General features: G+C 37.6%; 1 protein-coding gene across 4 annotated transcripts; it reads left to right on the forward strand.

Annotated features, from left to right (window-relative positions):
* Positions 1-13: 13 nt before the first annotated feature.
* ZC3H7A (zinc finger CCCH-type containing 7A) lies at positions 14-27,981 on the forward strand. Of its 4 annotated transcripts, none has more exons than XM_032125661.1 (23): positions 120-240; positions 6,453-6,556; positions 7,754-7,793; positions 8,550-8,747; positions 9,278-9,436; positions 11,027-11,107; positions 11,194-11,232; positions 12,059-12,086; positions 12,600-12,880; positions 14,583-14,790; positions 15,747-15,811; positions 16,541-16,733; positions 18,355-18,516; positions 19,143-19,339; positions 19,576-19,673; positions 20,671-20,852; positions 21,395-21,471; positions 22,125-22,258; positions 22,644-22,749; positions 23,213-23,321; positions 24,174-24,307; positions 24,625-24,788; positions 25,999-27,981. In XM_032125661.1, the coding sequence occupies exons 2-23, from the start codon at positions 6,489-6,491 to the stop codon at positions 26,186-26,188; spliced, it is 2,913 nt and encodes a 970-aa protein (XP_031981552.1). In that variant the 5' UTR covers positions 120-240; positions 6,453-6,488; the 3' UTR covers positions 26,189-27,981. The 4 variants fall into 4 exon arrangements, 3 of the variants coding, with proteins under 3 accessions (XP_031981550.1, XP_031981552.1, XP_031981551.1); XM_032125660.1 differs by lacking the exon at positions 120-240 and adding an exon at positions 581-1,259; XR_004243345.1 differs by lacking the exon at positions 6,453-6,556 and having other exon boundaries at positions 14-240; positions 24,158-24,307; positions 25,999-26,223.
* The last annotated feature ends 8 nt before the right edge of the window (positions 27,982-27,989 follow it).

The raw sequence follows: 27,989 nt of genomic DNA on the forward strand, positions 1-27,989 counted from the left end.
CGCTTCCCAAAACGATCGTGGCGAGCCAATGGGAAGCCCGCACTGCTCAAGCTCCGCTCAGGCCGCCCCCGGGCTGTGCCCGCGGCCTCCCGGCAGCAGGGGGCGCGCGGGGGCGGCGGCGCTGCGCGGGCGGCGCGGAGGAGGCGCTGCCGCCGCTCTCGGTGTCGTTATCGCCGTCGCCGCTGTCGCGCCCGTCCCGCCGGCCCCGCCTCCCGCTGCGCTCCCGCGGCCTCACAGCAGGTACGGGCGGGGGGAGGGACAGACACACCGCATCCCAGTGCCCCCGCCGCACCCTCCGCCTGAGGAAGGAGTGCCCTGACGCGGCCGGCCCCGTTGCCGTTCCGCCCCGCTCCGGGCGCGGGGAGCCGGTCCCGCCCGTCCGTTCCCACGCCGCGGCGCCGCCGCTCCCCGCCGAGGTGGAGCCGCGGGGCCACCGCGCCCCTCCCGCGGGGGGTCGTGTGACCGCTCCCGGCCGCGGCCACTGTCGGTCCTGCCGGGGCCGCGGCCGGGCCGGGCCTCCCCGAGGGCTGTCCCTGGCTGCCGGAGCCGCTCGGCGCGAACAAAGGCGGCGGGCGGGCGCGGCGCGCTGCGGGCAGCACAACCGGCGGGTTAGGAGCTCTCCTGTTGCGCCGTGACTGGAACCAACCGGGGGGAGCGCTGACAGTGGCCGGGCCGCTGCCCGTCCTCTGCCCGCGTCCCCCCGGGACGAGTTTTTGGGGCTTTCCGCGCTAACAAGTGCGCGGTGACTTCTGTCGTTCCTCCGGCCCAGGGAAGGTGCCTGTGCGCCGTGCCTTCGCTGTGCTTGGGCAGCTCCGGGCGTCAGCCCTGGAAGTGTTTTGTTACGGAAAGTCAGAATTGTCTTACAGGAAGTGGGAGAGAAACCCCAAACCAACCCCAGAACCAAAACCATCAAGGAAACTCAAATATTGTCTATTGAAGTAATCAAAATCGGGTGTCAAAGTTTATCTTGCTTTAAATCCTGTTGATAAATCTGGATTATTGGTAAAATGCTCCTCCTTCAGTTAGGTTTTTGGATCTGTTCTTTAAATATCTGAGAGGACCATAAACTGAAGTCTTGCAGCCCCACTTCTTAATTTCCTGGGGAAATGAAGTGACTTCACAAAGCGTCTTTGTTTTCTCATGTTTTTCACATGGATTAAAAAAAAAAAGCCGTGAAAATAGAAAATAAATCTTGAACAGTATCTTACTCTTTTGTGGGGTAGGGAACAAGTGGGAGGAGATGCAACTAAATACCAAAGGTAAGTAAAGAGTGGGAAATGAATAGGTCTTAAATTACTGCTATATATTCTGTTTACTTTTATTCAGATATTTCATTTTGACTACAGTCAAGGTCACTTCTCAGAAATAAAAAGTGTAACTGAGTTATGTCTGTGTTAGATGTTTTTTTGAGCTGACATAACAGAATTCTGTGATTGTGGCCAGAATTGTTAGATTAAGCAGAGGAGTTAACTTGGAACTATCGAAATGTGTGTTGTGTAATGTTTTTCCTGTTTCTCCCCCAGTATCTTACGTGTTTGAAATGTCTCATATAACAGCTCAATGATGCATGAACATAAAATGTTTTGTGCTTTTGCTGTCTGAGGAACATATTAGTTCTATACAGATTTTGTGTTAAGATTTCTGTTTTGCATTATTTTGGTGCCAGTCCAAGTCTGCTGAGTTTACAATCTCTGTAAGGCATGCTTTGGCTTGCACTGTAGTTTATTATCTGTAATTATGCTTTTAATCTGTCAGATGGTTGGGGTGGGCAATAAAACGGCTTTGACAAGTCTGCTTTCTGACAAGGCTTATTCTATGATGACATGTGCTCTGTGTCCAGTTGTGTCCTTGGCTGGGTTGGAGCTGGGGTTGGTGGACATGTTTGTGTTGGTGGCATCTCTTGAAGAAGCGGTTTGGGTGTAGCTGCATGTGTGCCACTTTCTCACTTGGCTCTGTCGAGGCAGAGTTCTGCTTTCCTGTGCCCCTGGGGTGGGAATTACACGTATATAGCTTTTGGATCCAAGTGCCTGAATGTATTATGCTTGTTTCTGCTGTTAGTGGTGCAGGAGGTAGCAGCAGAGATAGACTTTTGCTTCTGTAGTGAAAGGGATTTATACTGCTTGTCTTCTTAGCCATATCTTCACTCCTGCTGTTCTGTTTCAGTCTTGCTCTTCTCTCTGCAGTATTCCCTTTACTCTAGGGTGTTACTTCTCTCCTCTGGAGTCCAGTGTTCCTATATGGAAATACTGGTGAACTGTTTGTAATGTTTTATACACAGGCGTCTGGTTTCACAGCTTCTGACCAAAGTTTGAGGTAGGATGGTGCAGATGATGGATTAATTTCTGACAGAATTGAGGGGGAGAAGGCTGATGCTAAAATATAGAAGGGGTCTCTTCACCTGGCTGATTTTACTCAGTAATTCAGCTGAATCACTGAGGCTGGTAGAGATCTATCAACTACAATAATGATAAAATTTTCAATGTGCTTTGTACTATACAGAGATCTAATTTGAGATTCCTGTAAGCTAGTAATTGTATTAATAGTGAACTCGGTGATACATGGCAAGAGGATATGCTCCTGTAATTTAAAAGAACACATCTATACACTGACCTTGCTTTGTAAGTTTTAGTTCTGTGGAGAGGGAAGTGCAACAAGGATCACTGACTTCCAGTTTTCAGCATTTAGGCCTAAAGGTGCAGAGAATACTTAACTTGAAGTATTTATAATAGCCAGAGCCATAAATATCTACAACAAACAATAACAGAATTATTTGGTCAGCTGAAGGTCATTAATTCCCAGGGGAGTATTTCTGGTGCCCAGATGATGTTATGCTTTTTCACAGCATTCTCTATTCATCTCTAAATAAGCAATGTGCAAAACTCTGTGCGAGAGGAGAAAGGATCAGTCCTTCCCAGTTCCCTGTCCTTTGGGACTGAGTTTTCAGCTGGGGGAACTTGTGTGCATGGCAAACTGTAGATAGTTGCTCTCTGGTCCTGCAATTTAGAAATGGAAAGTCTCGACTCTTAAATTTTTACACAGTGTGACCTTCCTTTTTACAATAGCCAAGGCTTTTATTCCTTCTACAGAAAAACCCAATTTCTACATTCTGTATGAATTTATTCACTTGCATTGCAAAGATATGCTTTGCAAAGATAGTCTAGCAATTGTATTCAAAGCCCTTGCGCCTGAATATGGCACATGGTGTATGCTAGGCATTGGGAATGTCCTTTAAAATGTATCTTGAATGCCTTAGAAGTGCCAAAATACAGAAAAGAAGAAAACTGTCTTGCCATGTGCTGGGAGGAAGGCAAATAACCAGAAAGAGGCATAAGTGGCTTTGTAGAAGAGAGAAGTGGAGGTATTCCTGTCTGCCTGCACTGGCACAAACCTGTTGTCCTTCATGTCTCTTGTTTGTGTAAGTGGACCAGCATCTGTCAGAGAAGGTGTCACTGGCTTCTGGTACGGTACTTTCTGTCACTTGGCTTCTGCTTCTGGGAAACAGGATGAGTTAAAGCCTGTGATGTAGATAAAACAGGATAAATTGTTCTTTAAAATGTTTGGGTTTAGGCAGCCTTTTTTTTTTTTTTTTCTCTTTACTACATTTAGTAAATTGAGCTTGTATTGGTATCATAGGAACAGTTGTAGAAATACTGCATTTAATGCCTCACTTAGTTTTGCCTGTGATGTTAATTAGTGATACATTAGTCTGTGTTGTTTGGGGTTTTTTTCAGCTCCCATACTATTCCTTCTTTCCTTTAGGTTGTTTCTGTCAGTGGATTGCACCAAGAGTTAAACAACAGTACAGGCTTTGCTTTTCTTGTAATTTTTCAAGCAACAAAGCAACATTATACTGTTTAAATGTATGTATGTGCATAAGTTCATTCTTCTTTAAATGCTGTCCCTGCAAATGGAGAAGAATTGTTGCTAAGTAGGTGGGGGTTTCCTCTTGGATGGACGACATTAAAAGGCAAGACATGATTGTTATTTGCCTGGTGTATAACTGAGTCTAACATGCTTCTGGTTGCTCCAGAGGATATAAGGAAAATTTGGGTGGAAGAGATACTGTTAAAGGTGCTATCTGAAACAATTTTAAATACTCTGCAAAGTCATCAAATATTGGGGCAATTTGATTGTCAGAGTATTCTAAGAAAAGATAATTTTTGCCTGAATATCTTGTGGATGCAAATGAATAGGAAAAAACCAGAAAACTGCTTTGAATAATAAATTTCAGCACTCACATATGTTCATCACTTGCTAGCTGTTCTTATATATGTGATGCCAGTTTGTAACATTTCCATTAACTTTATTGTTGTGGAGAAACTGGATCTGCACATCCTCAAGTTCAATATATCATTCTTTAATGTTATGTTAGAGGTGATAAATAAATGCAGGTGTTACTGTGTAGGACTTCCTTCATCTCCTTGCAAGCTGGGGTGGAATACTAGGATTTCTTAAAATTAGTAAAGCTGATATTAATATTTGCCCAGATTGTGGTATATGCCAGACTCTTGTGTGGCAAGGTATTACACTGTCAGCTGTTAATTCACAGGACTGAAATGTGTTTTTCAAAGCTTACTTCTGAGGGAAAGCATGTGCTAATATTCCTGCTTTCTTTGGTTAGCGTGAGAATTTCTTATTCTTACAAGACTTTTTTGAACTCCAAAAGCTAATCCACGAGCGAGTAAATAAAAACTATTCAGATGCCCAATAAAATGTCCTTTAGGCATTTGTATTTTGATTTCTTCATAGATATGCAGTTATTTATTGAAACCTTTATTATGTAGTAAAAGTCCTTTAATATAGATACAGAAAGCACAATATGTATTATTAACTTATGGGAGAAAAGGTGATGCGTAAAATGACATGAAAAACAGTTCCTCTCTGGAAAGTAGATTACTGAGGGCTATTTATGTACCCAAGCAAACAATATCTGAGAAATTCATGTTAGTGGACTATCACAGCCGTCCATGATATATATCTAGAGACTGAGTTTTATTTTCATGTTTTTTATAAAGCTTGCTCTGACTAGAGGTCACAGTGGGAAGTGAGGTGAAATGGGGACCTTGGAGTGCTTCCAATAATTTGTTTGGTGACCTTAAGAAAATTGCTCATTTTAGGAATGTGTTACAGTAGGACTAACTCGTAATGACTTGAAGTAGTCTAGACTTCAGACATTCGTTTAAGGGGCTTTGAAAAGGTTTGTAAATGTTACTAGAGCTGTAAATTCTTCATTTTGTTTCCTTATTCCAAATCATTCAGAGAAAGTAGGATATCTTCTGCAGCCTGTTTCCGTCCACAGTTGGGATTTTGTGGAGTTTGCTGGGGTTTAGTTTGTTTTTCATTTTGCTTTGTTTTCATTCTTCTGCCATTGATGTGAAATGGCAAGCTGGCACAAAATACTGGCTTTTTAAAACTTAGTTTCAGGACAAACAGAAATGTACTGCATGTAGTTCAATTTATTTTTTTAACTATGAATTCCTACAATAAGTCATTCTCTTCACAAAACAGGCACATTTCCTCTAGCTAAAAGCCTTTTTCTGAACTTGAGCATTTTCAGAATAAAACGTTGTCCTATTGGTCCTTTTTTTGGAAAAATAAGTTGTATTCTTACATCAAAATTGGGCATAACCATGTACAGTGGCAGCATACTTCAAATAGCCTTATACTGAAGGTTATGCAGTTCATTTTAGCTTGTTCAACTTGAGCATTTGTAAATCCAGTAAATTAAAAGACACAAACTAAAAAAAAATCACTGATTGAGACAAATTAAATTGAGATGTCAAGCTGATGATGTGGAATTACATTGGAGTGATTCAGTTTTTCAAGTGAAGGGAGTCTTTGCTACTGGTGAAGTGTCCAAGGTTTTCACCTTGGCTGACTGGTAGATATTAATAAAGCAGTAGTGTTTGCTTCTGATTTCACCCTAGTGCTTGGGGAATGATGAGATGCTCTAGAACTAGACTTCATGGTAGCTATCTCATCAGCTGGGGTTTTATTAATAAATATACCAGGATCTTGAGTTCATTTCTACTTTAACAAGCAAATAAAAGAAGTGTAAAGCTGTTAAAAGGGGCCAGTGTAGAGCTTCAGTTTAGCAGTAATACCTGAGAAGCTGGACTTGTAGCTTGGTGCAGTTACACTAACAGGACTCTGCATCATCTGGAGGAAGTGAGTGGAAACTAAAGATAAGTTAGAAATTGGAAGAAAGGTTCTCTGCAGAAATGTTGTGTAACTGGGCGCTGACAGAGGGGGTGCTGGTTGTGACCTGGGGCTTCTCCCTTTGTCGCTGTGAGTGCTTCACTTGTGTCAGGGGTTTCTGCAGTGGTCTCTGAAGCTTGGTGCAGAATCATCTTTGTACAGTGGACTTAGTGTTGATGTGAGAGTGGATCCTTCTGGTCCAAATGCACACTGAAACGTATTATAACAGCCATTTATCTCTCTTCCTTTTTGAGGAGTGGCATATCCGAAAAGTGGATGTTCAGGATAACATGTCCAATGTGTCGGAAGAGAGAAGCACTAGACAACAGGACATTAAGAAAGGACTCCAGTTTATAGAGTATGATTTTGTGGTTTTTATTCTTGTATGTTCATTCATATGTGTATATCTATTTCTATGAGATGGATAGCTCTGGGAAAGGCCTTTTGTGTTTCTCCTCAGAATATTTGCTAGCACTAACATGTTAAACAGGGAGCAGCTTTAAAGAAAAGACAGCACTTTTCTTTGTTCCTAAACAGAGTAGATTGAAGATGAGAGGTTATTCCTTTCCTGCCTTTGAGAAAAATTAGAATTTAATCTTTTTTTTTGTGGATAGGAAATGTTGCTAGCCTGAAAATCCACCTTATGAATAGCTACACCTAAGACTAGGTTGCTACTGAAAGGGATGGGTTTGCTCACCAGTACCTAAATGTTTTAACTCTGGAGCTAAAATTTAAGCTATTGAGAAATCATCTGGGTAGTTAATTTTCATTTAGGTCAATGCCAAATTCTTTTGAAGATCCTGGCTATCTTAAAATAATTTTGAAATTTCATATTAGTTCACTGTTCATATAAGGCATTCTTTGAAAACAAAAACAAAACAAAAAATCAACCAACCAACAAAAATACCAACAACAAAAGCTTCCCCCGCCCCCCCCCCCCCCCCCCCCCAAACCCTGGCCGTTTAAAAACAGAATCTCAGTTAACCTGTATGCTAAAGGAAAGGATTCCTGCTTTTCTTCCTGAAAATGTAGCAGTAAAGACCTCTTTTCTGTGCTAGAGAAAATCTCTGTTGCATGTCATATAAAAGAGCTCTTAAAATTCCTGTTGTCTCATTGGTATGACTTAATTAAAAGTGATGTGGTTTTTGACAGATAATTTGTCATTTTATAGTCCTTACAAGAATATTGCAGTTCCCCTCATCTCTAACATGGTTCTGTACAGGGGAGGAGAGGAAGGAAATTGTTTTTAAACAAACAACAGTGATGTCTAAAACTCTCAAAGCATTCAAAACCTTAATACATTTTGAACAGCAGAGCTCAGACTGATTATGTAACTTTAAAAGAAAATGAGCCATTAGTAATGAGAAAGCACAGTTTTTTAATCAAAACTCATCTACAGCACTCTTCCTTGTTCAGGGCAGGCTATGAGCAAAATTCAGAGATTTGCCTGTTGCAGAAGCAAGGCTGCTATTACTAAGAACCATCATTCATTCCTCAGAGCGATTGTCTTTTAACAGATATGTATAATAAGTGAAGTTTGTGATTTTTTTTCTAGATCTACTTTGCCCTATCCAGGGACACAAGAACAATATGAGGTAATGAAATGACTTTCTAATTTCTAGAAGTGTTTTTAATATGGACCTATATTCTTACATTTAATGTTGGTTTGAGTCATCATTTAGGTAATGATATAGTATGACTGGTAATTTTAAAAGTCTCAGTATTGGAACTGTACAACTACTAACATTATTCAGGTATTTGGGTGTCCTGAAGTTACTCATACAGCAGTTCAGATGAAGTCTTTCTCTACTGGTGTTGGGGATAAATTTGGGGCATTAATTGAATGAAGCAATGTGCTATTCTGAGTAAAGTTCAGAGTAGTACAGCAAAAGTAAGATAAAAGGTCTTCAGTCACAGAAACCTTCAGAACATATTTTGTTTCTGTATGTGTTATGATTTTGCATAATTTTGGCTTGTATTTTCAGACTTGTCTTTTTAGTTCTTTTTCCAGTGATAAGTGATTTCATTGGATTTTAGAACATATTAGATAAAAATACAGTCATTCACATTTTGATGAAAAAACCCTTTCTGCAAAGCAGTTTTTGTGTTCTCCTGCTTTCCCAGTTGCTATGGCTGCTGCTTGCTGAAAGAATATGTGGAACATATATATACATCTTTGAGATTGTATTGGAAAAATGTCAGAAGAAAAACACTAATGCAGACAAAAGTTTTGCATTTCACTCTGATTCCATGAAGTTACAAGTATAAATTTTCTACTTAAAATTTTCTTTGGAAGTATGGACAATAAACAAGAAACTGCTGTTGATGAGTTTTTCTTTTCTTTGTTCCAGTTATTTATACGAGATCTTGTTAGAAATCTTTTTCATGAAGGAAATGACGTATATCGAGAAGGTGATTGGAGAGGGTCACTGAGTCATTATACAGAAGCTATAAACATAGCTGATTATGCTAATTCTGAAGAAATCCATGTTTCTGATGATGTTTTAGAAAAGCTGCACGTGAACAGGATCGCGTGTTTCTCAAATATGGTAAGCTTCTGTTTAAACTAGGATTTCTCCAGGACAGGATGCAAACAGGGTATGAAGACTCAAAGTCTAGTGAGTGAAAAGCTCTTAATGGTAGTTCGAGGACTGACATGTTTCAAATCATCACTTTGGCACGTTCTTTAAAAGCTTTTTACAAGTATAATTGAGGTGGTTTTAGTTACTAATACTAGAATTAGCATAAAAGAGTCATACTAGGCTTGGAATTTGATGAACAGTATTTTTATCCATTTCCACTGCTGACTGCACTGACTTGGTTGCTTTCTCTATGGAACAAGATGGCTCTTGTGAAAAAGCTAAATTTTCTTTGTAACTGTTACTGGATTTTACATAATTATGGCCCCGCTTCTTTTTAGTTGCCTAATTTGGTGACTTAGCAAACCTTACAAATGCACTGTACAGTGGCCTTGGTGAATGCTTGATAATGTTTCAATACCTGTCTAATACAGTTCAAATTCACTATTTCCATGATAATAGTTCTGATTAGTGTCTTTTTTTCTTCTTTCTCCTCCTAGGGATTGCATGAAAAAGTTCTAGAAGACTGTGAGATAGCATTAAGATTGAACGAAAACAATTTCAGAGCTCTCTATCGCAAAGCAAAAGCTTTGAATGAACTGGGAAGGTATAAAAAGGCTTATGATGCTGTAGCAAAATGTTCTCTTGCTGTGCCACAGGTGGGTAAATTGTATATTGGTGATTATTATTGAAGTTTTGAAACCTGTACTTATTTCAAGACCAAGGTTGTTTCTTCTGGTTTGGAGTTTTTTTAATGCAATAAATTATTTTTATTCCTCTAAGCATTATTTTTTCTTGTAGAAGTGCAGACTTGAGGGCAGAGATTAGTCCCCAGGCCCAGTTTGTTGTGTTAACTTTCAGCAGAAATGCAGGTGGGGTCAAGTGCCATGAATGTTTGCAATAAGCACTAGAACCACTTAATTAATTGCTTAAAATTCTCTATGACATGAAGAGAAACCCACCATAATTATAATGTACAATTCTTTTGATAACTGTATTTTAGCTTTCCAAGTGTTTAGTAACGTTCTTACCAGTGCATGTGAATCACTTGCTGTGCACCCCTAATCTTGGGCTCTGTCTGTGTTAGCAGGCAGTGTGTGGTGTAGGAGATGATCTGTAGACTGAAATGCTGGTCCTGGGGATCTGCTTTCCGTGACTGTTTGTGTGGTTGGGTTGTGGTTTTTTATTTGTTTGGGTTTTTTTAAGAGCGGGAGTGCATCAAGTGCATTCATGCAGGGCTTTAATTATATCCAAAACCAATTTGGTTGTCTGGGACCCTTCATAATGCAAACCAAAATGTTGTGAGTGAGGATGATTAAGAGATTTCACTTCAGAAATGCATTCCTGATTTGAACTTACATGCTGATGGAATCTTAACATGCTTTGCTCAAAATAGACTGATCACAGGGTAGAACACTGACTTGCTGCTTCCTCACCTTTCTGCATCAAAACTACAGTGAGACGCTAGACAAAGTGTTGGGCATAGGTTTGCCTCTTGATAAGGAGAAGGTTTCAGTTGTGTTTCCAAAGACATAAACCAGTTATTTGGATGTGTAACTTTTGACTTTGGATCCTCACTTTGCACCTCCAGATCTGAACGTTTTTGCTTAAGGTTAATATGCCTTTATATAAGTTTTATAAATAGCTTCTTCTAGCCGTAGGACATGATCTGAATACTAAGTCTTAATTTAAATGGGTAGTTATAACTGTAGGACAGAGGGAAATATGATGACTTTTTAACTTAGCTTTTGTAGTTGTATGATGTAATTCCTCCCAAAATACAGAGTGCTCATTAAATATTCATCAGTGTCATGTAGCAGCTCATATGGTAATCAGGAATATGGCCCTCAGTTTGTGTAAAAGCAAATCAACAAAATAAACCCCCATCCGCTGAAGGAACAAATGCCCTCCTCAAGTAAACAAACAAAAAACACCCACCCACAAAAAAACCCCCCCGAACAAAACACTTCTCTGAATTTCTCTTGTTTTGGAAAATCTTTACATTATTTTAAATCCAGATAAAAGGAAAAGGGGGGGGATACTGTCCATTTTCTGTCAACATAGTTTTTACTGGAAGGTAGCTGTATTTTTCAGGTTTAGGTTTCAGTCCTGTGTTTGTGAAAGAATAAAGCTGCATTTTGAGACATCCTGCATATAGGAATCTTGCAGAATACAGACTGAGATATAAACAGATGTCTTTGCTTGATGACAGTACATGTAAGTTATAAAATTTTATTTATGTCTTTTAGGATGAAAGTGTGATTAAGCTTACCCAAGAACTAGCTCAAAAACTAGGGTTAAAAATAAGGAAAGCATATGTAAGAGCAAAGGTAAGATTTTATTTTAACATTTAACATTAAGATTTTCCTCTCTTGATATCAAATTTGTATTTAATGGAAGTATCTTTTCTTTGTAGCCACCCTCAAATTCAGTTTCTAGTGATGTATCAGCTCAGGTAAGGTTTTACATGTTCCAAGTGCAAGCTGACTGTAAACTACGGTGAATAATTGTTTCATAATTTCATGATGATAAAGGGACATTGGTGCAATTGACATTTTATATTAGAGGCTGTTATTTGGGACTTTAGGGCTCTTTTGATCTTTATGTTCAGTTTTGCTGTATACTTACGGCAGACTAGGACATAAAATTATCATTGAAGTTATCTTTATAGAATAAATGTTAGCTAAAAGGTAAAATCCAGTGCAATGCATATATTTATTTTTCACGTCCTAAGGCAAGAGCAAAGTTAATGGGTTTATTTTTTATTTTATTTAGTTGACAGTTATCAAAATGAAGGGTGCTGTGATAAAATCCCTTTTACTTACATGCATGTGTCCAAATTTGGTCCTCATTAGCAGCTGAACTTGGATTTATCTTGCTCTTTGTAATGTGTCTGAATAGCAGTAGTGAAGAGGAGTTCATCTTTATCTTACAGACTTCTTTCACATGAATATAGACAATTTAGCTGTGAATGAATGAGGAAATGTAGGAATAGCTCATTTAAGATACCATTCAGACTCTTCCATTCCCTGAAGTATCACTCTCACTTTTGTTGGTTGGTTGCAAATTTTTAGTGATACTAAGAGTGGATTTCAGTCTGCAAGTGGATGCTTTATCTAAAAAATTATTTGACCTTTAAATTACATGAGACTTCATAAATTTGAGATTTTATAAAACCTGAATTTGAGAGGGTTTACATTCTTTGTCTGTAAATACGTATTTGAAAATTTTTAATGGCTCTTGTGGAAAGTGCTGAGAGGTATTTTTTTTCTCATTTACAGAATTCTTCTGTAGAAGATATTGAGTTAGGTGAGTTTTGTTGTGTTACATTACTAATGCTAGGGAGCTAGGTATGCCATACATATCTCATTGTGTTAGGAAAATTCAGAAGAAAATTCATCTGGCCATTTGAAAGTACTGGGGTAAAAGTCTGATCTGTTTATCTCTAAAACTGCATATTTAAATGTCTGAGCAAATTTCCTTCTGCTCTCCTTAACCTGATATGACTGTAACTGCTCCTGTAGTGATCATCTCCACACTGTCCTTTTTAACTTGAAAAAATAGGGAGGGGAGACTCTGCCAAAGATTTAGTAAAGTATCAGGTCGGTAACTTTTTCTGTCTGTTTTAGTTTGAGTAATAATTAAACATCGAGATAAAGGTACACATTATTTGGAAGCTGGAAACATTTAATGTGGTTTTGCTTAAACATTCCTCACATTTCTTTACTACCAAACCCTCCATGTTGTCAGGGTAAAAGTTAGGCAAGAACTTCTCACATCTTTGAACAGAGGTTCCAATCATTCCCATCTTACCTATTTCAGATTTATCTGACCAGAAACAAGAGATGGTTTCTGCTGCTTCTTCATCAAACTTTGTTTCTGAAGTGTCTAAAGTGTCACCAGTACCTGTACCACCTTTACCTACTGTTATGCCTCTTCAGATGGAAAAGGTTCCTTTGCCTTCTGCAGTGTTGGCAAATGGAGGGAATGTTTCTTTCTCTATGCCAGAAGCATGTTTAGATTGTGGAGATGGAGATATAATTATTGGAGAAGAACTTGATGAGTTACTTGATTCTGTGCCTGATCCAGATGAAGGTGTAATGGTAAGACTTTTTTGTCTGTTTTCATTCTCAAAAGACTCTCCTTATGAGCGGGATCTCCCTATTTTGAGTGGGTGAGTGGTGAAGTGTGTGCTACCTTTCCTAGTTACGTTGAGCTGTCTTTGTGCATAGTCAGGTTGGTTTTTTTTCAGGTGCAGATTCTTGTAAATGTGGCTGTAAAGATAGTAGGACTACTACTACTTCAGAAATACTGCTATGCTACTACCAGTGCTACTTACAGGAAGTACTGTGAAAAGTGAATTGGACATTTGAAGTCTGGACTAACGTGGTTTTTAAGGGGTTTTTTTTGTGCAAATAAACGCTCTTAGAACTTGAAGAGTGTGTCGGAATGCTCACCTTGTAGCTGTAGCAACTATAGTTAAACATCAGCAAAAAGCTTTGCAGCAGAGCAGTACTTGGGCTGTGGCCTTCAAGGATGCTCCCTGGTATCTCTTCAATCAGAGCTTTGTCTAGATCCACCACCTGGCTGAATAGAAATGATCCATCATGAGTCTGACTTCTTGTATTTTTGGAAGAGCTATTAGAAATCTAGTTATATGAGGTGTTGTTCCTACTTACACTGTTATGCCAGACCTAGAGTAGACTGTGAAGCTGCCAGAGTTCCTCAGTTGTTAGTCAAAATGAGAGCTCTGATTGATGAGCAGAGATGTCTGAACTTATTACCAAGGTTACTGACTCCCTGCTCTGGCCCTGCCAGTCATTTGCATTAGTATTGCAGTGTTAAATGAGGCTGTGGCACATTCAGTTCTTCAGTTAGCTGTGATTTTAATTCCTCATTCAACTCTAATTTACAGTTGTAAATCTTTAAATCAAAAATCCTTGGCATTCTAATTTTCTATTTTATGCACTTCGTGTTTTAGAAAGTATTTTGGAAATGGATAAAATAATTATTTTTAAGAGATCCTAGGACATTTGCCATAGTGAAAGCCAGGAGGAAATGCAGCCTTCCAGGAGAGACTGCAGTCTTGTGGAGTGTAGAATTGAGTGAGCTGTACAGCTGACCTGAGTGAATTGCAGGCAGATAACTGGGGGAACATGGAGTTTCCCATTGGGCAGACTCTGTGCAGACCTACTCACTCAACATCCAGACAGGGAGGGAGCTTCTTGGGATGGCAGGAAGAAGGGAGGGGAAACTCCCTCACTTGGTATGTCCTTAACAAAAGTGTACAGAAGGATATGTTATTTTTCATGGGAGGAAAGAATGTGACCTGGCCTTTGCAGAACATGTTATCATTTGATTGGATCTGAGGATTTACCTCAAAGCCAGCTCGTACCTCTTTGCTGTACTGCAGTTTGAATTACGTTCTTTTTATTTAGAAACAAATACTGTTGATACCTGGCTCTTCCTACTCTTCCCTGTTGTCTGTGCTTTTAACATAATTTGGAAATTCCGCTGTGATCCGATCGATAAAAAAATCCAAATCTGTTACAAACTTAGTAAGTGTCTGGTAACTGAACCTTTAAGGTACTTGATGAGTGGATAAAGCCTTGCACCTAGGGCATTGTTTAGGATTTGGTTACTGTAGCTCTGTGCAGGACTGTAGTGTACCTTTTAGTGATGTTTTTCAGTGGATTTATAAAAACTTCACAGAAACTTGACTAAAAGAAATACTATGGCAGATTATGTTCTTGAGGACTTTCTTTCTTGGTCTGAACATTCTTTTTAAATTTTTTTTTTTTCCAGCAAACTACAGGAGCCAGAGGACCTATTCCTGCAGGAAGTGTAGCTCCTAGTGTACCTTTCTCTGCCTCTTTGTTGGGGACACTGCCAGTTACTGCAGGATTTGTTCCTTCAGCTTCTCTTTCAGAAATCTTTTCACAGCCTTTGGCTTCTTCGCTGGAAAACTTCTGTTCACCATTAAGCACCTTTTCAATCAGTGACCCAAAAAGAGGTAAGAAATGAGTCTTAATATTTAACCTTTTATGATGATGAGAGTTGTGCATGAGCCAAGTGGCTTTTCTTTTTGACAAATCAGTTTTCACAACTATTCAGTAATATTTAACACATAACATTTGATCTTTGCTCATAGTTTTTGAGTGTTGGTTGTGTACAAGAATTCATAAATAAAACTTCTGTGTTTCCTTGGGGTCTGCATAAGCATGCTCCAAGCTCCCTCTGTGTAGTTTTTCTGTATCTATTATGTAAATTTATTTGTTTCAGGTGAATCAGTTTAAAGAAGAAACAGTATTCCCTCAAACTTTTTATTTTAAACAAACTTGCTCTTACACCTTAAGCCATTTGTCATGATTTGGCAATAAACAAGAATTCTAAAAGGGTAATATAACTGTGTACTCTGAAAAGATACCAGTATTACATGCTTGGATTCAAACTACACAGACTATACTTACGTAGTGAAGTCAGGTATGTGAAATAACAAGATACAAATAACGAACTACAAAAGATAAAATAGAGTTTTGTCTTTAATTACCAGTGTTACAGGACCATGCTGTCTTCAGAACAAAGCCAAATTTACAAAATAAAATCAAAAATTGAAGTATCCTCTTACCCTCTTTCTTCTCCTCATTTTTTCATTGTCACATATGGCTTATCTTGCTACCCTTTTTGTACTGTACAAGTATCTTCATGTTGTTTTAGTATCTGCCTGTGAAGCTACTGCTGGTGGTAACCAGGTGTATATTTTGAAGATGATTGCCTAATAACTTTTCAGTCCAGATGTTTACAAGGGACATTTACATAATTTAAAAAAAAATTATTGTAGCAAACAAAAAACCTTTGGTGTTTGTCAAAAAACCCAAACCTCTGATATTTCTCAGGAATGGTATATTATTTTTTGCATGGGATGTTCTGAGGAACTCTTATAATTAAAATATCTTTTTATTCCTTTAGACATCGCAAGTTCAGCTTCTAGAGATGGAACACCAACACTTAGCAGCAATAATTCCCCATTGTTTGTACGTATTTTTAATGTTTTTGTTCACATCAGTTCATATGTTAACATCTTGGAGGCTTTACACAAATCTGAATTTTTACAGCTGAAGTATCTATTTTAAAAAAAAATAGCACTTCTCCCATTAAAAGTGGGTTCTGGCTTGGAGAACACTTGTATGGGAACTCACAGGAACAGTAACACAAGAAAAAATGTACAGAGGTTGTTGTATGTATGCAAATTTTGACTACTGTCACAACCATTTTCCCATTCTGAGGAACTTGGTGTAAAATACTGTTGAATTATAAAATAACCAATCTAAAATCACTTATGATCGGAGTACCAAACACTAGGCATCCTGAAGAACTGTCCTAGTATAGGAACAGAGCAGATGCCACCTTGTGTCTGAGGATCTGTCTGCTTTCTGTATTGCAGTTGTGCTGTGCATTTTCAGTCATGCTGCTGGCATTGATTGCGTGGGGAAGGATGGATTGCATGAAGGATTGCATCCTTAGGAGCCAGGAGGGAGTAATAATCAGCCTGACAAAGGCTGTTGTTCTGCCTGTACCTGGTTGGCTCTTGTTTTATGCTTAGTTTGTGCTGTGTCTGTGGCCTTTGTAAAATCTCCACGTCCCTTCTCAGATGTGTCTTTGAAGTTCCTATTATGGCTTTGAAGAAAAATTTCAGTAGGTTAAATTTTAACTGTAGATAAATAAATTCTATGTATCAACTAAAATATGCTTTCTTTCAACAGATAAATGGTCCTAGTAGTTTGTTTGGGTCTGAAAATTACATGGGAATTGCAGGCCAAACTAGAAATGACTTCTCCAATGTTTTTAGCAGTACAACTGCTAGTATACCTGTATCTCCAGCACTGGCAGGAAGGAACCCACTGGAAGGCACACATGAGCTAAGACAGGCCTGCCAGTTATGTTTTGTCAAAAAAGGTAAGGAGCTATTAGACTTGATTATTTTTTTTTTAAATTGAAAAGCATACATGTAAAATCTTCAGAATTTAACACTGTTGGCTTCTAAACCATGTTAATCCTGACTTGTTCTTTGCAGATGTAGCATGATCTTATGATTGGTGAAGTATTTCAACCACTATTGTATCTTCTTTCCTCTTGTCTTTATTTCTTGTCCTAATAGATTCTTGATTTCTAAACCCACCATGAATCACCAAATGCTTTCTCTGTGTGTAAGGTCGTTCACATTCTGTATCCACTTTCCTCCCAAACCCCAGGGTACTGTGAAGAATGACACCTTTGCTCAAGACTAAATAAAACTTGCAGTACTCTCTCTGATTGGCCATGGGGAATTGAACTGCAGTTCAAAGTAACTGGTAACCTTCACATCCCATCTGTTTTATCGTTCTTTCAAACTAATTCTAAATCATAATCATGAGGCTTTCAAACCTTAGTAATAATTAACTCCACTGTATTGACTTAAAGGAGCTTAACCAGTATTGGTCATTAATATAACTAATCTTTTAGACCTGAGCTGTTGCTGTTAAACAGAGCCATATTCTTAAGGCAATAGCTTCTATTAAAACTAATCTTAAAAATAAGCATTGTGTTTAAAGTTACAGGTATCATTGATATTGATATACTAATAAAGAATTGTATCAAGACCTTTAGGGGATGACTATTGTACCCTTAAGAACTTCTCTACTAGTTTAAAATTATTTTTACTAGAAAAATCCACAAAGTGAAGTTTGAAAAACCATAGAACATGTTCTGCTAAAGCTGGAGCTGTAAAATATTGGTGAAAGTACTTGGCATGTTCCTAGCTTCACTTTTTGTGTCAATGCATCTACTTCCTCTGTTTCTTTCCATCTCTATCAAAGCCTTTTAAGTGTCTCCTGCTTTTACTGCCTTTTGAAAATTACACTGTTCTATCATCTTCTTGTCTAGAGAAAACTGTGTCATGGTCTTGTTTTTCAGTCTTGCAAATAGCAAAATTCACTGAGCATTGCTCATCTTCAGATGCTCTTCCTTTAGTACCATCCTAAAGACCGAGTTTGAAGCTAGTTGTATTTTTGTTTCCAAAATCACAAAGTTTTGGGATTGGCATTTATCTTTTTGGCACATGTGAACTTCTTACCGAGTATGTTTTGTCTCTGAACATAGTACCTCTCCTGATAAAATAAATGTTGAAGAGAGCCATTTACTGATTACTGGAATTCATCTGCATTGACTTAATATGGATAAGCAATTTAAGTTTTAAACTAGTGTTATTGGCATGGATACTTTGGAGTTTGAAAAAATGCAGCAATTTGCTGACCCACAGTAACTTTAAGGTTGTAACACAGCATCCCTCCCCAAATATAAAATAACTTGTGGGTTTTTCTTGCTGAGACTGCCTTTTGTAAGTATTTGGGGGTTTTTTTCTATGCTGCTCAACATGGTGGTTAATGACTTTTGGTTCTTCAGAGCTGCTGGTGCAAGTAGGAACTCTATAGAGTGTGTTTGTGAACTTTTCTTTTGGGCTTCTGTGCCAGTCTTTGTATGGACATGTTATTGTTTGATGCAATTTATGCAAATACAAGCAATTTTCTGATTGTTTCAGGTCCTAAATTATTGGATTACGCTTACCATCCCAATTTAGAACATAAATGTAAGAAGGATATTTTAATTGGCAGAATAAAAAACTCGGAAGATAAGTCATGGAAAAAAATACGTCCAAGACCAACAAAGACACAGTATGTGGGACCATATCATATATGTAAAGGTACGTGTTACAGAGAGTAAATGGTGATGCCTACACTCAAAGTAATACAGCTTAGCTTTTCCATAGTGAAGTATAGAAGGAATTTTCATTTATGCTTATGGGAGGTGGAGAAGGAAGTTCTGGGTTAGTTATAATTTCAAAGGCTGTAAGAGAAGCCATATTTTGACCATTAATATGATTATTTAGAGAATATGCAGTGTACTTCTGTACCGTTCTTCATGAAGAATAAATTTGCTTTTGAGTATTGGATGATTAACTGTTAGCAACAAAGAAGCATTTTTTTTTTCACTTTTGCAGTATGAACCTCTACTTATGATGTAAGCAAGATGACTCATGGATTAATGAGCAGCTTTACTGGAGCAGAGGGTATTCTGGGTTCTCAGAATCGTTGCCTTATTAGTGCAGGATAGTTGATGGAGGTGTTCATTAGCTGTTTTGAGGAGTTTTACATTTGCAAGTCATTCAGCATAAGGTTTTGCTTCTGTTAGATTTAAGTGACCCATTTACAACAGATCTATATAACTTCTTTATTAAAAGTTTATGAAACAGATACAGTGGAAATTTTAAGGTGAATTTCCAATGAAAGTTGTGTAAAAGCAATGTCCTGTTCAATGCTGTCCTTTGAGATGTTGCTGCTGAGGAGGAATGCAGGTACCCAGGCCATTGCACGTTTGCCTATTGCCAAGAGGAGATCGATGTGTGGACGCTGGAGCGCAAAGGAGCCTTCAGTCGAGAAGCTCTTTTTGGAGGACCTGGAAAGATCAACTTGACTGTGTCGCAACTTCTTCAAGAATACCATGGATTATTTATGTTTCTTTGTGAGGTGCTGCTTAATTTCTCGTAACACAATAAAAATGGTAATAGATAATGAAACTATGTGGAAAGAAATGCTTTGGTTCATGGTTAACTATTTTGTAATTTTTGAAATGGATTTTCAGTAATAATCTGGCTGCCTTTAGATTAGAGACTAGATGAAATATCTGTTAAAATCTTTAAGGTAAGGTATATTTTTAATTGTCTAAAATACATACTGTCTAATTACTTGTTTTTATATTCCAGAAATGTTTTGATCACAAGCCCAGAATAATAAGCAAAAGGAACAAGGATAACTCATCATCTTGTTCTCACCCTGCTATGCATGACTTTGAAGATAACAAGTATGTTTGAAATACCATCTCTATAAGTTGAAATTTAAAAGCAAAGGCAGTTCTTAATACTGACTTACATTTCTTACCTGTCGGTTAACTTCTCTTCCCTGCTGACTGTTACACTTTGGCAGTGTAGGCAAGACAGACTTAAAGAACAAGGGTTGACAAATGTAACTAAATTAAAGTGAGCTATTTCTTTATCAGTCATTCAAAATGAGTGATGTCTACCCTCATCTTTGAATCTTACGGGGTTTGGTGTCAGGTTGTTAATAGTTTATATACCTGGTGAGCTGTATTGATGTAAATGGATGTGTAATGTTAAATTAAAACAGGAATTCATAAGTTTGCTCTTTCTTTGATCCATTTTGCTTATTTTGCTGTAGTTTTAACTCAGGTTTACCTTAATTACAGTGTATGAAATAGACCATGCTCCTTATAAATTCAGTTGATAAAAAAACAGTGTGAGTAGTGTCTTTAATTATTCTTGGAAAGTTAACAAAGTTTTTATTGTTGTAATAGTATAAGTTTTGGAGAATTAAGAGACTTTTGTCTTTGTATGATTTAAAAGTAAGTGGCAGCATTGGAATTGCTTTGTTTGTACTCCGTTTTCTTGTATTGAGGAAGCACTGCTGCTACAAGTGCTAGGCTGTTACTGTTATGCCTCACCTCTTCCTTAAATGGTGCTCTATAAAAGAAGTAGTACGTGGGTTAGTAATTAGATCAGGATATATACTTGAAAGTGGACATGATCTGCTTTCCCTCTCGGAAACCAGGGATCCGGTTGGATTGAATTCAGTAAGGCTTTGCAGAAGAGGGATTCTGGATTCTCAGGAGTACTGTTTGATGTGTTTACTCAGCCTAGAAACGATGCTTACATGTGACCTCCTTCTGAGAACTTCCCTGACTTTCTGATTTCAAGTTAAAAGTGATTGAAGGATATTTGAGCAAGCTGTGATGAAGGATGGTTATTTTAAAGAATATGTAAACTTGACTGTTTTCAAAACAGGTGCCTTGTCCACATTTTGCGAGAGACTATGGTGAAGTATTCCAAAATCCGCCCTTTCCAAGTTCGCTGTCAGCTTGATCTGTGCAGACATGAAGTGCATTATGGCTGCTTACGAGAGGATAAATGCTTTTATGCTCACAGTCTGGTAGAGCTTAAAGTCTGGATAATGCAAAAAGAATCAGGTATGTTTAGTAAAATGCTCACTTCACTCTTCATTGTATTGCAACTCCTTCATTTTCTCAACTCCCTCTGAAATTAGCAACTTGGGATCAGTGCAGGAGGCAAGCAGGAGCAACCTAGTGCCTCTCAGCTTTCATTTTGGAGAGGTTTTCCATGGTACATAAGACAGTGTAGCTTTTATAATTAGACTGACATTTGAGCTCTAGTACATTATGTTTAAATACTCAAAGATGAACCTTAACTTAGTGAACAATCTGTAATTTAAAAAGCTTGTATTCTTTCCATTGGGATGATACAGACAATATTTCTGTTTTGGATGCCCTCATGATGTTCTTAAGAGTGTGTATTTGTGTGTGTATGGATGTAACAGGATATCCATGATGTAAATGTATATCATGTATATCACAAGTGTGTGAATACTTACACAATATACAAAAAGAAAAACAGATAAAAGCTTTGGGGCTTCAGTAGCATTCCAGTTTGAGCATGTCTGTAAGGCTGCAACAGTCCTAAGTACTCAAAGACTGTTCCCCTTTCTTTACAGGTATTTCACATGATACTATAGTTCAAGAATCAAAGAAATACTGGCAGAACATGGAAGCTAGTGCACATGGATCACAGGTATTTTCATTTTTCCATTCAACTAATTCTGTGGTTTTATGCTTAGTTTGTGCTGTGTCTGTGGCCTTTGTAAAATCTCTGTGTCCCTTCTCAGACATGTCTTTGAAGTTCCTATTATGGCTTTGAAGAAAAATTTCTGGTGATAATACTTTTTTTATGTGTGTATCATGTAGCTTATTTTAGAAATTACTTTTGTAATGATCTCCAAATAATCTCTTTCACTGTAGGCTTTATTCAGCTTGCTCACTTAGACTAAAATGCCTGCTTTGCTGCTGTGCAACTCCTTTTTTGCTTTGCTTGTTCTGTCCCAGGTGAAACATAAAATGTAAATATAAGTTCAAAATTAGCTGCTCTAGGGCAATTAATTATCTTTTCAATATGTAGCACTTTTGTGTGTTTTGTTTGTACATATTACCTGTCACAACTTCAGGGTACATATACCTAAATAAGAAATAAGTTCAATAAAAAAATGCATTTGTTAAGAAATGTCTAGTTTTAAATGACAAGCTGAGTTATTACAAGGCATGCAGTGTAATATCTGCCTCCCAGCATGTGTTGAAACTTCTGCCATAGGGAGTAATTCATAATTATGTATGGATTTCTTTGCAGATACAAAATACCTTTTATTGTTGTTGTTATTTTTTTGGCTTAAGATTCTTGGGAACCAAATGAAATATGGATCGCTTAATTTGAAGATGAAGTTTGTTTGTGGGCAGTGCTGGAGAAATGGTCAAGTTAGCGAGCCAGACAGAAACAAAAAATACTGTAGTGCAAAGGCAAGACACCCGTAAGTAAGACCAAACAGTGGAAATTCTACTGTTCTGTCAGCCATTTAAAACCTCTGGGAAACTGTTGCTTCTTAGGAAAGACTCATACAAGGAATTAAAAAAAACCAAACATACTGAAGTATGACAGAGTCATCTCTTTGTAGTATGCTAATAATTAGTACTGAGAAACACTTAGGTGGCTACCAAAGTGTTTGTGTTTCAGTTTTGGAGGTTTTTTTTGGTATTAACAGTTTTGGTCAAGTTTCAGCAGGACTTCATTAAATCTTAAATATATGGCTAAAGCTTTAAAAATAACCTTTCTGAGCTTTTCTGGTTCTGCTTCTGTGCAGAAATTGTAGCTTTTTTTAGTAATGCTTTCTTTCATTGAATGCTTGTGGTTTCCAGATGGAGCAAAGATCGCCGTGTGGTGCTGGTAATGTCTAATGAACGTAAGAAGTGGATGACCATTCGTCCTCTCCCTGCAAAGAAGCAAGTGCCTTTGCAGTTTGATGTATGTTAACCTAAAACTAACATTTTGGTTAAGAAGAGAGATAACAGTAACTGGGAAATATTAGTAATTGGGCTGGTTTCATCAGTTCTGCAGAAATTCCCATGGGAGTTGGTAGGAAAATGTTCATAGTGTTTCTACAACGTTCAGCCTTAGAAAAGCACTGATCTCATGTTACTACTGAAGCCCTTACTTGTCAGTGGAAGTAAATATTTCTGAAATAATTTATACATATCTGTGGTCTGGTAGTGTGGCAAAAAATACTCATAGTACTTGCTTCCAGCAGTTCTCTTTTTCTAACTATAATAAATGAGGTTTTTTGTAAGATAAACATTTTTATTTTTCACATTATATAATTGTTTGACTGGGAGGGGAAACTCTATCCAAGACTTTAAAAAATTTAAAATTCTACTAGCATCCATTCTGCTTTATATTCCTAAGGATTTTTTTAAAATTAATGTTCCAGTTGTGCAATCATATTGCTTCCGGCAAGAAATGTCAGTATGATGGAAACTGCTCATTTGCTCACAGTCCTGAGGAGAGAGAGATGTGGACCTATATGAAGGAGAACAGCAGTAAGTAGAAGAGTAAATCTAACATGTTGTAAATGTAACTGTTCTGCTTTTCATTCTTGTACTTCAATTACTTTTTAATCTACTCTCATTATCTTCTGTAGTAAACCTTGCAGGTGCCCTTTTCTCTAAATTTAAACAAACCCAGACTGGGCATTCAAAAACAGTATTAAATAAAAATAGCTGTATTGTGTATTCGTTGCTTGATGGGTTTTTTAACAATAAAGTAGTTTGTATTGATTTTTTAGGTGTCTTAGGAATATTATATTGATCCTTGCAGCAATATTAGTTGGTATTTGTATTGCCACGTGCACACACATGGATTCATGTAATTACACAGGGGGAAAACTATTTGCAGAACATTCCTCCCCAGTGTATTTACTGGGACTTGCCATTCACTTTCTGTTGTTGACTTTACTATCCCCATAGAGTTACTAGGGAGAATGTGCTGAAAATGAGAAGGAATAAACTGCATAAATAATCAGATAGAGGTCTGCAAGAAAGCAAACTAAATTTACCAAAAACTGTAGCACACATGAGATTAGTTCTTTGAAATTCAGGTATTGATATGCAGCAGCACGGCTGTTATCTGTACTTTGGGTGCCCATTCAGAAACCTGTAACCTCTTGCTGTCCCCTCAATAGGCACAGAAGGTTCTTGGTAAGTAGCCAGAGATACCTGTTCCCCTTGGGTCTTAATCTCTAAACTGTGTAACTGTCTACATTTGTTTCCTTTCCTTTTTCTTCTTACCATAGGTGGGAACTGAATTATGCTCACAAACTCAGTCGATTATTTAGTGTTCTCAAACTCTTGCCTTAATTGCTAATTACTTATTTTAGCTTCTGCTCTCATTAGTTCAAGACTTGGAGCAGTTGTATGACATATGGCTAAAAACTCAAAAACCAGAAAAAGGAGATGATACAGCTGCTCAGGCAAACAAAGAAAATGGGAAGCAAATTCACATGCCAACTGACTATGCTGAAGTTACAGTAAGTAATCATAGGTATAATCCTAAATCCAAGCATGTGGGGGTTTGTTGGGCTTTTTTTTTTCCACAGTCAGTAACTTAGGTTGTTTCCCATATTTTCTTGGTGCTTCCTTAGACCACAGATACCTGCACTAAATGTAACTGACACTGTATACCAGTTCTTGTAAAGCCAGTGGAGATCATAAACTTCATGTGATTGTTTAAATAACTGTGTCTGTTTAGGTAAACAAAGAAAACATTCAGAATGTATTAGGAGAAGTTCTGTGCTTACAGCATTGCATTTCTCAATGTTTTGTTTTCAAATTCCTTGTAAAACAGGTGGATTTTCATTGTTGGATGTGTGGGAAGAACTGTAATAGTGAGAAGCAATGGCAGGGTCACATTTCTTCTGAAAAGCATAAGGAGAAGGTTTTCCACACTGAGGATGATCAGAACTGCTGGCAGTATCGCTTTCCAACAGGATATTTTACCATTTGTGATAGGTATGTCTTTTTTAAGATGGCAAAAATGCTGAAAAATGACAGTTCATAGTTTAAATAATAAAGGCAGTTACTAGTTTTGAAAAAGTTTCTAGTATTTCTTGATTTCCCTACATTTTTCAACAAGAAATTAAGTAATTAACAGTATTTTAACATGTTAGAACTCAGGGAGTGACAAGGTGCCTAATTTTGGAACCAAATTAATTGCCTGTGTGATATTAATGAAGGGTTGCAAGTTCATTGCAGCTGTGTGAAGTAGATATTGTTGGTATTATTACAAGTTTACTTAGGCATCAGCATATTAATTAGAGCCCAAGAACAGTACTTAGCTGGACAGTGATACTGGAAAGTAGAAATGTTGTTAGCATCAAACTAAATTTGTTAAAATTATGTATTTGTTACTAGAAATTATTTAGGAACATGTGGAAGAGAACTTCCAAGATCTTTTGGTTTTCCCCAGCACTGGTTGTATGTTTTGCTGCTCCCTTTAATTCTTAAGTGCAGCCTGTTTTACCTGACTGCAATAGATTTCTTTTGTAAGTCTGTTGAAAATTCCTTCCACTGTTGGAATCTTTTTGGAAGGCTAAAAACTTTGGAATCAGCATTCTGGAGTTTAAGGTTCAGTTTGCTGGTACAGATACCTTTGTTACTCCATTTCCAGTTAAAGATTTTGAGTGTCTTGGAGATCTTGAGAAATGGCATAGAAGAGAAAGCAACTTATTTTTCATTTGCAGTCTTTGCATGGAAATTTACATGTCCCTTTACTAAATTTTTAAGTAGTATTCTAAATGTATTTGTTTTGAACATAACAGACCTTGGATATGCAGCATAAAGTAATACAAACTGGCATGTTAAGTTGTACTGAGTATTCTAACCTCAAATTTAGTTAACAAGGGCAATCAATTAGTTGGATTTTTTTAACAATAGTAGTTCCTTAGCTTAGTGAGTTAAATGATAAGGTGTTCATTAACATGATGAAGAATAGAAAGAGCCATCTTTTGTCTTCTGTAAATATTTGACAGCTGGGAAACTAAAATACAACCAAATGCTAAACAGAGCTATTATCATCTTACATTTTAAAGTAAATAACTCTTCCAATTTTTTTTTGTCCTTACTATGTAGTGTATTTGAAAAACATGACCTGAAGAAAACATAGACACAGTAGTGATGATGGTAATTGTATGAAAACACTGTTTAAAATCTGTCTTAACAGATATATGGCTGGTACTTGCACTGAAGGAAACAACTGTAAATTTGCCCATGGAAATGCTGAACTCCGTGAGTGGGAAGAACGAAGACAAGTTTTAAGAATGAAACTCAGCAAAGCAAGAAAAGACCACTTGATTGCTCCCAGTGATAATGACTTTGGAAAATATAGTTTTTTGTTTAAAGATTTAAACTAATACTGAGATGACACATACATGTTATCAGCTGGAAGCATAAACCAGAAAATTTGACAATAATCAAAAGCATGTGACAGAAAAGCTGCAGGTTTTCTGCTTTTATTGGCATACATTGTTCCTCCTGAACAGCAAAGTATGGTAGATTTAGGGGGATTGAGCAGACCTGTCTATGCTCTCATGAAACAGAGTGGTGATTAAAAAAATCTGAAGTATTATGTGCTTACTCACCTTCTGTTGGACAGAAAGTTAGGAACTAGAAGGGGGGAAGAGTGGTTATAATATCTAGAAAGCCCCCTAGTCTCAGACCTTCAGTTGAAAAACTTTAAGGCATCAAGGTATTGCAAAAGAGAGTGTTAGTGGGCTAAGAAAATGATGGATGAAAATTCTTCAGATCTTTTAATGGAGAGGATTTGTTTAAAACAAAGTTTGCTACTTATCTATATGTAGGTTGCTAAAAAGGATTTTCTTATTAAAGATTTTAAACAAAATAACCATTTAACTACAATATATGTTGAATGGGTATTTTTTCTCTATTTGTATGTTTCAATATAATTTACTGAAAAAGGATCTTGGGAGGAAAAAAGTATTAATTTTTGAAAATGAAGTAGTTAAAATTCTGTTTCTTGGTCTTTGCTGTTTAAATGATGATTTTGAAAGATTACACTTGTATGTCAGTATTGTGTATTACTGTATGGACTAATGTTGCCTGTAATAAAGAGAACTTTACACAAAGCTATTTTCTGCATGTATCCTCTCAGGATTGAGATTTTGTAAAAACAATGATTTGCCAGTTAGCAAAAGCTTGAGCACCTGTAGCTAAACATTTACTGAGTTGGTATTTGTGTCGCTAGCAGCTTGTTTGCAGTTTTCTGTATTGTCATTAGCTCATGGCATCACTAAAGTTAACAGAAGTGGCCAAGAAGTTGTGATGTAGACAAGCAGTTTGGAGCTATGTGGTGCTGGGACACATTTTCAGCCTTGGACATAGACATGAACCACTGCCTCAGCTGCACGATGGATGGTGCTTCCCACTGCCTTTCCTGCAGAGCACAGGCAGTGGAAAACAATTTGCAGGCTGAGGTGACTCTCCTGACTGCTGAGCCTTTGGTCTTACCAGTCACTGGAGCTTCTGTTGTGTTTTGGTTTTTCTGCAGATCCTGCTTTCAGCTTTCTTTGTGTTTGCTTATTTCCTTTTTTTTTCCCAACGAAGCTTTTTTCAGCCATTCATTCAAAATAACTAAAACTAGGCTTCTTCCCTCCCTCCTCCGTCCCGAGTTTTTTTCTCTGTTCCTGGCTGACCTTACATAATTAGAAGAGCTTTAACAATGGTCTCAGTAGTTTGAATGTAGTCACTGAGCATACATTGTGTATGTAAAAAGTGTTGAACCAAAGTTCAGTGATACTCATACACGACATGGATGCTGTGTCCCTTTGACTTCACAAAAGCACAACAAATTTGAAACCAACACATTAATGTGTGCTTCACCCATAGCTTGGGGATCTTGAGAAGTGACTGCTGCTCCCAGGCTGGGCTGCAGTATATTGGAATACGAAATTAGCTTGGTGCTTGAAATGCCACCTGCTGCAGTGCTGATTTTTTACGTCGTTTGTAATAAAGTGAGCGTGAGACAGAGTACTATGGACACTGTTATTTGTGTGACAAAACCTGATTGTATCGTGTGCCTTTCTGAATTGTTTTCTCAATTTTCTGCTTTCGTTGTTTAATGTAAGTGCTCTGTACATCATTGCAATTAATTCTAGACAAAACTAAACATGACATCCTTGTTCTATAAGGCCGGTG

The sequence above is a fragment of the Corvus moneduloides genome, chromosome 16 (genome assembly GCF_009650955.1).
Source record: "Corvus moneduloides isolate bCorMon1 chromosome 16, bCorMon1.pri, whole genome shotgun sequence".
In the NCBI taxonomy this organism is placed as follows: domain Eukaryota; kingdom Metazoa; phylum Chordata; class Aves; order Passeriformes; family Corvidae; genus Corvus; species Corvus moneduloides.